The sequence below is a fragment of the Hoplias malabaricus genome, chromosome 14, assembly GCF_029633855.1.
Source record: "Hoplias malabaricus isolate fHopMal1 chromosome 14, fHopMal1.hap1, whole genome shotgun sequence".
Classification (NCBI taxonomy): Eukaryota; Metazoa; Chordata; class Actinopteri; order Characiformes; family Erythrinidae; genus Hoplias; species Hoplias malabaricus.
In genome coordinates this window covers 30735439-30747860 of record NC_089813.1, presented here as the reverse complement: position 1 = coordinate 30747860, position 12422 = coordinate 30735439, and the positions used below count along the sequence as shown (strand labels likewise).

The 12422-nt window shown below is 42.8% G+C and overlaps 1 protein-coding gene across 2 annotated transcripts in view; it reads right to left on the bottom strand.

Annotated features, from left to right (window-relative positions):
* LOC136666513 (cytosolic carboxypeptidase 6-like) overlaps window positions 1-12422 on the bottom strand; it is a 416314-nt gene that overhangs the window by 43714 nt on the left and 360178 nt on the right. For both annotated transcript variants that reach the window (XM_066644737.1, XM_066644738.1), the window contains 2 exons: window positions 2877-2966; window positions 413-527 (listed from right to left, as the gene is read on the bottom strand). In XM_066644737.1, coding sequence (XP_066500834.1) covers window positions 413-527; window positions 2877-2966 — 205 coding nt within the window. The remainder of the gene's footprint in view (window positions 1-412; window positions 528-2876; window positions 2967-12422) is intronic.

The window sequence follows — 12422 nt, the reverse complement described above, 5'->3', positions numbered from 1 at the left end:
CTCCACTCCTTCTCTGTAAAAGTTGTCAGAGGTGGATTGCTCGCAGTTACAGTGCAGACTTTTTTTGCGGAATCGATTCTGTTGCCTGAATGCAGCCTTAAAGTCACTTCTGAATGTGTGATGACTAAAACAGAGGTGGAATGACAGCACTTTTTCTGATATTAATATTGAAATTTGGGGATCAGCCTCTGATCCAATATATTTACAATTAAAATGTGATAATTAATTGTCAACATTTAGGTATTCAAGGCTTTTTCCTACATACATCACGTACATCATCCAATCAGATAACAGGAGCAGGTATAAACAAGGAGGTGGAAAACATCTGGAGAAGGAGTAAGAACCTGCAGCGTGTAAAAATGAACAGAAGTGTATCTAAACGTAGGTATTAACTGTAGGTGTAGTTCCTCACCTGTAGTTTCCCAGGTAGACTCCATCAGGGTTGAGCATGGGAACAATCTTAAAGACCACGTGATCACGCAAGACTTGGGCCACTGGGTGCTGGCTGACCAAGAAGTCTATAACACCTACACACAGACATGGACATTGCTTTCATAACTTGTTAAGACATAAGGTTATATAGAAAGTGTGTTTAATGTGAATTATATATGTATAATGCATTCCAATGATGTAGTAAACTAAACACCCACAAAGAAAGGAAAACACGTGTTTTTCATTGGATAGTGAAAATATGTAAAATATGTTTTTTAAAGCTAAAAATTAATGCTAAACCTAAAGCTCTTTGAATTCTAGACCTATCAGGTCCCATCTCATCTACTGCATCGCTTTCAATATAATTTCTTATTTGTGTATTTCTTGTGTGTATATATGTATGTATGTATGTATGTATGTATGTATGTATCTATCTATCTATCTATCTATCTATCTAGCAAGACATATGTCATGTAAAGGGTTAACTTGGGTAAGCAAAAATATGTTCTTCTCTGGCTTTACATTTTAGACCGTTTGTCCTAAAATTGCATTGAAACACACACACCCATATACACATGTGCGCATATGCAGACATTCAGTCAAATCTGACTTTCAGAGAAGTCCATGTCAGGGAAATCGAGTTTACAGAGAGAAAGAAGGCAAAAAGCCACTTAAAAGGACAGAATGTTACATTATAAAATCTTAGAGGAAATCTGAGACATCCATCTCCAGTCGATACAAACAGGATCGAGCAGAAAAAGACAGAGAGAAAGAGAGACACAGAGAGAGAGAGAGAGAGAGAGAGAGAGAGAAACAATTTATGACAGCGCGTCTTAAACAGACTGAGGACTGACAAAGAGAAGGAGGAGGCGATGGGGAGGAGGGAGGGAGAGGGTCAATAGCAGCGGTCACTGTCTGTCTTTCCATTTGCCCTGTACTGAGTGGCAATAATTGACAGGTAAACAAGAGACAAGAGGCATGGAGACCGAGTGAGTGAGAGAGAGGGAGTGAGAGAGAGAGAGAGGGAGAGAGTGAGCAAGAGAGAGAGGGAGAAAGGGAGAGAGAGATGACCCCATGCCTCTCCTCCTCCCGATGCCCATTCTGTCCTGCTCATTACTGCTAATGGAGGCATAACAAGCTCTCTAATTGAGTCAATGTGGCACGGAGGGGAGAGAGTATGTAAGAGAGAGAGAGAGAGAGAGAGAGAGAGAGAGAAAGAGAGAGAAAGCGAGAGAGAAAGCGAGAGAGGGAGGGAGGGAGGGAGAAAGGGATGAGGCCACACCAGTATGCCGTCTAATTGCTCGGACTTCCTGGATTTATTCATGCACATCTGCGTGCTTGTGTATGTGTGTGTGTAAGAGTGAGAGAGAGAGCGAGTGAGTTAAAATGTGTGTGTGTGTGTGTGTCTGAAAGTCACATTGAGGTGGTGAGGCAGGTGGCTCGAAAGCATTATCGCGGCCAAACTACTGTTAACCATGACAGCCCTATCTGAAATTACCACACTCCTTAACTTCCTAATTACCCACACACCAGCCTCTAAACGCACCCAGACTTTAGCCTATAAAACCTATCTCTCTTGTATTTACAAGAACAAGGTTTAACACTGTGTAATTACATTCCCTTACACAAGGAAGCAGGACTGAGTATACGTAGGATCAAAACTGCACTTTGCCTATTGTTCACATATTGCCACTTATATATCTGCTGTCATAACAGAAACAGGCACCATGAAACTGGAGCTTCATAGAAGGAAGATTGTGTTGTGGTGTGTTTGCCTGAGCTGGGAATCGAACCCCTGACGGCTACATTGAGGGCACCCTCTATCACCCATGTACCCAGGGTATTTAATTTAATTGGCCTTTCAACAGGTACTCTAGTCCTTGACTCCTCGCCCAGATTACAGAATAATTTCATTAATAAAATCTGTTACCACTTTCAGAAGTGCAATGTGATTGAAGTAACACATACCTGCATGTGTCACATTGTCTTTCTAGTCCTTGGGCGCTCATGATACACAATAACTTGCCTAAGGACTGAAAAAGCTAGGGCAAGCAGTTATACTCACATTATAGTTATAGAGTCCTCTCATATGTAATTAGCTCCTTATCATTTTGTTAATATTGGCCTAAACTGTGACAGTGGACTAAGATGGTGATTGTGAGGGGGTGGCTCACGTGTGTGTGCGTGTTGGTATGAGACAGGTACACCACACTCAAGTCTCAGAGGATTTAAGAGTGACTGCTAAAAGTCAGTCTGCCTTAAATCCCCCCCGAAACCCCTCAGCCATTGGCCATCGATCCAGCCCAGCACTGACCCTCAGGAGACTGAGAGCTGCAGATTAAGCAGCCATGGCCTGATAGAAGAAAATGATACTGACCACAGCCAACAGTACCTGTGCCTGTGTTTGTGTGTGTGTGTGTGTAGGGCAGCAGAAAAGGTCTTACCCTGACAGATGAACGAAGCAGGTGATTCTCCAGGGTGAACACGTGCTGTGAGGAAAACCACACGCTTCTCTCGCTCTGGGTTCAGGTGGGCTGAAACACACACACAAACACACACACACACACACACACACATATAGACAAAAAGTTTAGTCTCGTCAGGCCTCCTCATTTGTGTGTGTGTGTGTCTGTTCAAAAGCTGTATGTGTATCCCCTGAGGCAGGAGATAACTGCCCGCTGCAGTCATGCAGCAGGAGAGCCAGTGTGACTGGATCAAACTGATAGGAAATGTCATTCCTAATGGAGCCATAAAGTAGAAGACAAAAGACAAAAGTGCTACATCACTGCTAATCACAAAGAGTAACAAAGTCATAGACTTCTTCAGGCCCTTGGATCCAGGAGAGCGGAAAACGCACAGCATCTGGGGCAGGGAAATCAGTTTAGAGTGGATCCTGAAATCTTGATAAGTCAAAAATAGCCTTTTAACCCCTGTAATTGTAGGATCTGGTATGTCCATCCCATGGGGACATGGACAAAAATACCGCTTTGAAAAATCGAGTTTGTGAGTGAGTCATAAGCCAGCTCCATGAGGTGTTCCACATAGAATAAGTAAGCCACTTATCTACCAGCTGCCAACAACGCTATGCCCCATTCATCCATTACATTTCTTCAACTTCATCCTGATCATGGTAGCAATTGGTTTGGTGCTTACCCGCAATCGACAGGTGCATGTCTTATAAAGGACCTAGATGGGGCTACTTTATTTATGTCCCTGCCAAATTTGATTTAATTCTCCAAATGTCCACAACAACTGAAATGTAAAATTTCTTTAATGCTATAAATATTTAAGGAATAGGAGGTAGGGCTTTCCAAAATTAGTTTTGGCTCCTGCTGATATATTTATATATTTGTGTAATATATTTGTATATCATGATAAATCTGTGACCTCTATATTCACTAGTATAACTGCTGAACCTGTACACTGCTGGAAACTGATAAACGTGTTGTGACCTACTGTGTGAAATTCTAATACACCTCCAACAGTTGCTCCAAGACAAGCATTTTTCCCCCACTGTCTTATAAAAGCTTACTAGCCTTATGGAACATCATTATATATTTAATTTACAAGTGTAACTGAATATATGTGGCTCAAACTTTGACTCAGTTCCTTGTTCTCACACTTATAGTATTTGTATTATTTGTTCATAGTAGTTACCAATTCATTTTTTATTCTCGTTACTGAATACAAAGAAAGACTCCTGAAGGTGTATTTAGTTATTTCATTTTAACAGCTTCATTTCGATCAGTGATGTCTGCCTTACGGGAGGACGACACCGCGTCTGTCTGAAATGACACACGATTCAAGGAAAAAGAGACAGACAGGGAGAGTGTCTGCCCGTCCTGTGTCCCCGTCACACCAAGGACAAGCAGCTTCTGTTACGCCCGCAAATTAAATTCCAGGCAGCCCTCACACTCTGGATGCAGTAATGACCAGCAGATCCCCTGCCCGATGCTCTGTCCCTGCTTTCAGTCTGTTGTTATGTCTTTATATATTTTAACAGACAATAAGATGATGAACACTTATAAAGGTTTTACTCACTAATGCAGGTTTTGATAAACTGATTATTCCACTCTGTTCCACAATGTAACGTTATGAATAAAACCCTGAAATTAGTATAACCTCAACTGTGTTCAACCAGGTGCCAGCATCTCACCAGATGGAAGAAGATATGTAGCCATTCACTTGCAACAGTAGAAACCTAGAGAAAGCTAGCAGATCTAGGAGGACAATGTTTTTCTTTTTAAAAGAGCTGAAAGAACTTCTTAGAAAAAGAGTAGATTGTGAAAAAAGCCTGCTTTTCATTTGTAGGTGGAACTGGGTATATTCTCAGATAAATGTTATGTTTTTCTTTGTTTCAAATCATCATTCAGACCTAAAACTGCAAATTAGAAAAGGCAAATAATAATTATTAATAACGATAAATATCAAGCAAAATGGAAGAACACACTGTGAAATTATTTTTGGTCTTTGTGCCAGCCGTAGCTATATGATATATGTTTGAATGCATAAAAGAAATGAGCTGTCTTTGGCAGAGCAGCGAGTAGTACAGTCAATATGGAACAGCATTCAGGCCAATAAAGCGTCAGGGGGTGGATGAATAGGAGCAGATGGACAAAAAGGCCCTTTTAAAATGCTGATATGGGTCCACCCGTGGCGAGGCGAGCTCATTCTTCTGGCCAGTGCTTCATGGTGGGATCCTGTAGCTACTCGCTGGAGAATTCATCCGCTGGTTTCAATCACCTCCCTTATCAGCTATAGGATGGTCCATGGAAACACAAAACCTCAGTGCCTTGAAAAAACCTCAACAGACTCCCACCAAACCCTCCTCACCACCGCCAACTTCCAATGCACACGACAGTCTTACAATGACATACACAGCCAATAACACAATGGTTACTTTCTTTCATGGCATTCCTGAATCACAATGCAATCTCACACACATATACACACACATGCAAGGTATTGCTATATTTGTGAGGACACACTGGATGCCATTTTACAAATATGCACAACGTTTAATCACCAAAGAAAAGCATTAAATAAAACGGGATATTCTGGAGCAGCTGCACATGCTCAAAGCCAAGCATGGGCTAGAGAGGTATATAGCAGAACTGCATTCTCTGCAGTGATGGAGCTCCATCTGAATCATTTGGGAGGTGCTGAAATGGCATTTGTGGTCCAGAACTAATTATCACTAATGTTCTAATGGCTGAATGCCATCAGATCCTTTCAGAAATGTTCTAACATCTAGTCTGAAGCATTCCCAGAAGAGTAGATCTGTTGCTGCATCAGGTGATGTACCTGTAGGGAACCTACCTGATAACATACTCCATTTTAAAATAAATGATAGTACACAAACTTTTTCTTATACAGTGGATTTCGTCCACACCAATACATCAGGAACCAGAAGGCAATTGTTCTGCACTTAAGAAATAGGTCCTTTTAGGTGAAAATTGCATGACCAGTAAAATTGTCATGTTTTTCTATCATTATATGGACATTCAGACTTCAGAAATTGCTAAAGACAAGTGGGTGAATACACACGCGCACACGCACACACACACACACACACACACACACACACACACACACACACACACACAGGAGTTGTAGATGAAGACTTTATCACATCCGCAGATGTGCTAAACTACAGAGCCAAATCTTTGTCTCCTATTCAGTATGGATGATTACATTTGGAACCGGAATAATATTTCAGAATGAAAAATACATGTCAGTGGACACACACACACACACACAAATTTATGCATGTGCACACTGCACAATGGCAAGGCATGTGCTGATGGATTGTGAGACAAATGGGAAAATGAATACTTGACAGTGAGCCCCGCCCCATTCGCACACTCATGCTGACTCTCACATTACTGGAACATGTGCATGCACACACACACATACACACTACTGGGATTGACACCCTGGCCATCCAAAGAATGACAGTGGTCAGGGCAACTCACAAAGAATTCCTGTTCAGCCCACGACCTGACCGTGAATGAAACATTAAAATGCCCACATGCATTATTTAACAGGCCTGCTGAATAATGTACACATATATCAGGAGCTGTAAAAACAAGCATTGCCTAATCCATTATGCCAGTGGCGCCTTTGGCTCCAGAGGGACGTGCCTAGGGGTCTGTAGGGAGACAGAGGGTGCTGAGAACTGACTGGAGATCAGCTATAGGATCATTACTCTTGAGGTGAGCTGCCATAGACCGATGCCGAAGGGTCTATTTTACCTGCAGTGATAGTGACTAGTAGCCATCTTCAGAAGAACACCGAGCCTGCATAACTGCTGATAAACAGAAGCAAAAGCTACCACTTATTTGAAACATAATCAATCAGGAAATATGTGTTTAGTGTCTGAATAAATGAACAAAATTAAAATGTTGCAAAGTGCAAATGTTTCGTATTTTTATCCTATTTTAATTTGTGAATTAATATGTACATGTTCCTCCCAAAAATCTATTCACTCTACGTAGATCACTACATTATTGATTATCTCAACACACTTTACTACTTTGTACAGGGATGCACTGATGGATGAGGGTGATCCTGCTCACCCAGGAACAAAACAAAGCTCACTGACTATAACCCACAGATGGCTGTGGCATCAACCAGGGTTTGTGGTCTTCTGATAACAGGGCCAGTGCTGGAAAGCGGTGATATTTGAGAACCACGTTTGTTTATAGATAACTTCAGTCACACTTCAGTCATAACACACTGTCACCTTGGTGTTTTCTTCCCTGGAATGGAGAACAAATCAGGCCGGTATGGGCGGCCTCAACATGAGTGCCAAAAAATATTATATTGACTACGCAGTTTAGGTTTTTCCCCTTCTTTTCTCTGTCAGCTCATGCTCCCAAGGTCCATAAATCCACAAGGTTAAAGTAGAAGCATTTTTTTCCCCATTCACCCGAATTGGCTATTTCGCTGGGCAATCTTGACTTGCATTCGATGTGACCATGGCTTTACGGTCTCAAGCAAGTCTATCTGAGATCAATTAACAGCCCAGTGCAATCTGAGTCGAGTATTTGATGACTTGGGCACTTTGCACAAAGCTTGATTTATATATTTCCATTATTCGTTAGCGACATCAGCCTCGTTTCTCAAGTGCAAAACTAAAGAAGCAAACTTCAGGCGCTCCACGTCTTGGCAAATCGATTACATTTGGGATGAGGGGAAAATGGTGTCAGATCACTATAAATCACACGCACACACATGCGTTCATTCCGCTGCACACAGCCACACTTCTATGCAAACACAGATGGGACAGGTTTGGCTTGAATGGTTAGTCAATAATACATCATGTCTGCCGTATTGTTTGGCTGCCCCCCTCTCTGTGTGTCCTAAATGACTCCAGTGATAATGCAGCTCATTGCTATGTACACGAGCCTAATATCTTATTGATCCTGGCTGAGTGTGTGCTCAGCAGTGGCAAATGCTAATTACCAAGCCACAACAAGCACACACACACACAGTTCAGCTCAACTTTCTCCGGGCCCTGAACAACACAGGAAAGTGTCAGTAATGCCGGAGTCTTAAATATAAACCATTATACCATTTTAAAAGAAAAGAATGAAAACAGAGCCCCCTTTCCCCCATCTCTATCTGCCCTTCACTGAGATGAATGGCTTTGCCATTGAGGAGTCCCCGTGGAGAGGCCCGGCTCGTTTTGCTTGCGTTTTTTTCTCATCGCTTACTTGCCTGTGAAATTCCATCGCTTCTAAATTACACCTTGGCCCTGACCCACCGGGAGAGGCCCGCGGATGTAAAACAATGAAACGATAGCCGTGAAGGTGCTGGAGGCAAGAGCTAGGCTCATACACAGCCATCCTGCATCTGTGTTTGTGTGTTACACAGAGCAGGCCCCTGCAGTAAAGCTAACAGTGTGAAAAAGTTTGCCACAAGCTCTCTGGCACCATTCCATGGGGCTGGCGTTTTGAAAACTAAGCTCTGCTAGATATGTTGAATGTTAATTCGCTGGTGCGTGTTATCTGCACTTTTTTTCCACAGGGCAGTGAGCTTAACGGTGTGCTGCTCTTTATCTCTTCACTCTGCCCTATTTCTCTCACTCTCTCTGTCTCTCTCTCACTCACGTTGCACCTCAGTCTCCCACTTCATCTTTTTTTTTTTTTTTTCGGTCATAGATGCAGTCCTGCTGATCCACCAGCAAAACATGTCCTATCCCGAAGCCTGAAGTAACAGTGTGTGACCTGCAGGTGGAGCTGGAGATCAGCAGGGGGCTCTAGCAGCCCACCGTTTACCTCCCTCGGCCTCAGCAAGGAGAAGGGGGGGTGGGGAGGGAGCTCTTATAAAACAAGACAAATGTGCTTCGAAGGCCAGCTGAGTCTTTTTTCTTTTCTTTTCTTTTTTTTCCTTTTTTTGCTGCTTCAGTGGTTTTGTTACACTCTGTTTTGCTTTAGCATCCGACAGACAATGTGATGCCTTAATGTATGGATTTTCTACCCATCCAATACTTCTCTCACTCCCCCCCTCTCTCCCTCCCTCTTGGACGAAGAGCTGAGATGAAAAAAAAAGGTGTGGTCCAAGTTATAAAGCATTGGCGAAGTGGTGTGTCCGGGCTATGTGGAAGACACACGCTCCCAATTAGGCCGTAAAGCAGCGGTCATGGACCAGCTCCTCAGAAGGGACTCCTATCTTGCCCTGCTCTATATATCCCCACTTTTTAATGGTGCTATATAGAAGTGATAGCCCTGGGAATCCCTCTGAGCAGATTACTCTACAGAGAGAGGCTCCTACAGGCTCCAAATCATCAGAGAGGTCAACAACCCTGTTACTCCTGTGCCGATAAGGAGCTCCCCACTTCCATTAAGGGAGAAATGAAAGTCCGGGAGGGAGAGGTTAACGGGTGGAGAGAGAGGAGTGGGAGTGGGGGAGAGTGGGAAAGTGAGAGAAAGAGTGGGAAAGATTTATGCCCACATCCTTGGAGGAGAGATTGCAAGCTCAGCACATTTCTCACCTGAGAGTGCCACACTCACCACATTACCACCCGCCGCCGAGAAATAAAAAATTAAAAACACGTCATATTACGATCGGTTCTGATAAATATGTAAATTGAATCAAAAGGAGGGGGGTGAGGTGGGGGGGGGGGGGGGGGTCTTTGACAAACAGCAGAAATCTAATGGATTCTGAAGGTTACCCAGATTGTGCAGCTCAGCTTTCCTGTAGCAGCCTGTCTTGCCACTTTTAATTCAGGCTGATAAGACATGAAAAGGTCTCTGACGTAACACAATTACTGGAGATCTGGGGAGGGAACTGGATCCAGAACAGGCCAGATTCAGCAGAAACGCCACCTTTTCTCTATTCAGCCTTGCTTTAGAAGTTTGATTAGGTCGGCTAAACTGCCAGCGTGCTTTAACAAGCCAGACTGTGCTTATTAATGATAAGGAACTTTGTCCCTGGCCACTGGTCAGGTGAGATTTCCTCCTGAAACCCAATCATCTTTTATAATATTGATGATGTGTATTGTATATCTCCATGCCCTTGTCCTGGAGTACACCTGATATTCATATATTTCTGTATTTTTCAATCTATAAAGCATCCAAATTTACAGATAACATCAGTTAGCTTACAATCCATTCCTGAGTTAAAAACGGCATGGAACAGCACTAACATTCACCAGAGATGAAATCCCTAATCTAGTACCACAAATAATACCAACAGACATGCCATAGTGACTGTGTGAAATGTTCTTAATTTTAATTCAGTCTCCATTCATAGCTCTTTTGTAGCTCAAATGTTGTCAGTGGAACCCAAAATGATATGAAAGCAATTTATATATGTAGATTCTGTACATTACAATTGTATTCATTTATATTCTTTAACTGCTTCATCCAGAGTCCAGAGCCTACTCAGAATCATTGGATGCAAAGGAGGAACACACTCTAGACCAGGACTCTGGTAGTTTTGCATGTTTGATTGGCCATGCTAGATTGTCTGTAGGTGTGAGTGTGTGTGTTGCCCTGTGATGTGTTCAGGGTGTGTTCCTGCCTTGTGTCCAGTGATTCCGGTAGGGCTCCAGACCCACAGTGACCCTGAACTGGATAACTGGGTACAGACAATTAATGACTTATGAATGAATGAAATCTACCAACATACTGACTGTGGGGGAAAAAAACAGAGTATATGGAGGAAACCCATACAGACACAGGGGAAAAACAGGCTATCGCCCGATGGGGGTCATTGAACCCAACACCCCGTGATCCTGGAGCTGTGTGGCAGTGTCACTACCTGTAGCACAACTATGAGGCCCCATAACTTTGAGTTTGCTTATTACAATGCAATACTGTAAACCTATCTAGCATGACAAGCTAAACTAACAGGAAAGCTGGACATGTAATGAGTCATGTAATCAGATATGATCATGACTGGCAAGTAAGTTCAAATACAGCGCTTCCAAGTTGAAAATTGCCTCGGCAAAGAGGAATTTGTACATTTACACGTCATGTCCCCTTTTACTGTTGAAACAATGGCTATTACGAATTATTAGGTCACTACTGATTAAATGGTCCTTAGTCACTTCTCCCTCTACACTTTCAGCTGTGAGGTGCTATAAAGGCTTCTGGGTAGGCTAGCCGCTCCTTTATGCTGTAGTAACTTAGCTTGAGTTAACAGTGATGCTAGCGTGACATGCTAGGCAGGGTGTGCGCCACAGTGGGCGACATGGAGCAGCTGTAAATTGTCACTAGTGTTAAATTTATACAGGACCTTGGGATGAGATGCAGCCTGCTGCACACTATACACACTACTGAGTCTGGAAAGCCATCAAACTCCCTCCCCCTCCCCCATCTCTCTCCCTCTCTCTCGGTTCCTCAAGGGCACAGAAATAGCTTTAAAAGCAATGGAGCTTATGGCTCTGTTTTGCTGCCCGTGAAAAGGTCGGGCCAAGACGCCAAGGCATTGTCGGACCGGTTTGCAGAGCATCTTCCACTCTCTATTTTCCAGTGGCCAACCAGCAGGGGTTTCAAGAACGTCCGAGAAGGTCTGTTATATTTAAGAAAAGATAATACATTCATACATATTTTACCAGGAGTAATTTACATAAATAAGGCATTAGCAATCTTCTGTTTTTTTCCTCTAAATTGTCAAACTTTTGCCCTGTTTCTCGTTGTCATGTTCCATGTTTCCCTTGTCTCCTTTAGCACATGGCTCTGTTTTTGTTTTGTTCTAGTCTCCTCCCTTTTCTGTTTGTTTCTGTTTCAGTATATACTAGTTGAATGTGTGAGTGTGTGATGCTTTTTGAAGGACTGGTGCCCCCTCCAGTATGTGTTCCTGCCTTGTGCCCAGTGTTTTTGGGTGGGCTCCGGACCCACCGCAACCCAGAAATGAATACGTGTTTAAAGACAATGAATGAATGAATATATTTTAGTTTGTGTTTCTAGTTTCCTGCTTTTGTTGTGTCGTGTTTGGTTATGGTTTTGTTTCTGTTAATACATCCTCAATACAATTGTGACATTAATCAGTTTTTAACTCCTTTTATTTTGTGTGTGTATGTATTTGTGTTGGAAACTTGATCAGAATTTTTTCTCTCCTCATTTAAGAAAATCGGAATGCTTTACAGCTGATTCTAAAGTCCACATGCCACTCTCCACATGCCACATTAGGCTTCAATTCCCCACCTGCACAAGTCCATCCAAAATAAGAATCCTTAGGCAAGACTCCGAATGTTATACTGGCCTCTGGCCTGCCTCTGATTCAAAGAAATGATAGAGCATCCAGAGAGCACTCTCTGAATAGTGTGACTGAAAATTTTAATGTCACACAGACTTTTTCTTTAACCTCAGTGGAATGTTGCCATTCTCCTCCATCATGCACCTTTCCTTCCAGCTGACCTGACTGCTGGGCAGATAAAAGTCTCACAGCAGCTGATAGTGACCTGTGGCTGATTCAGTGCTGACCAAGGACAGAGGCATGAGCAAGGTGACACTCAGGGTGGAGAGAAAAGGAAAATA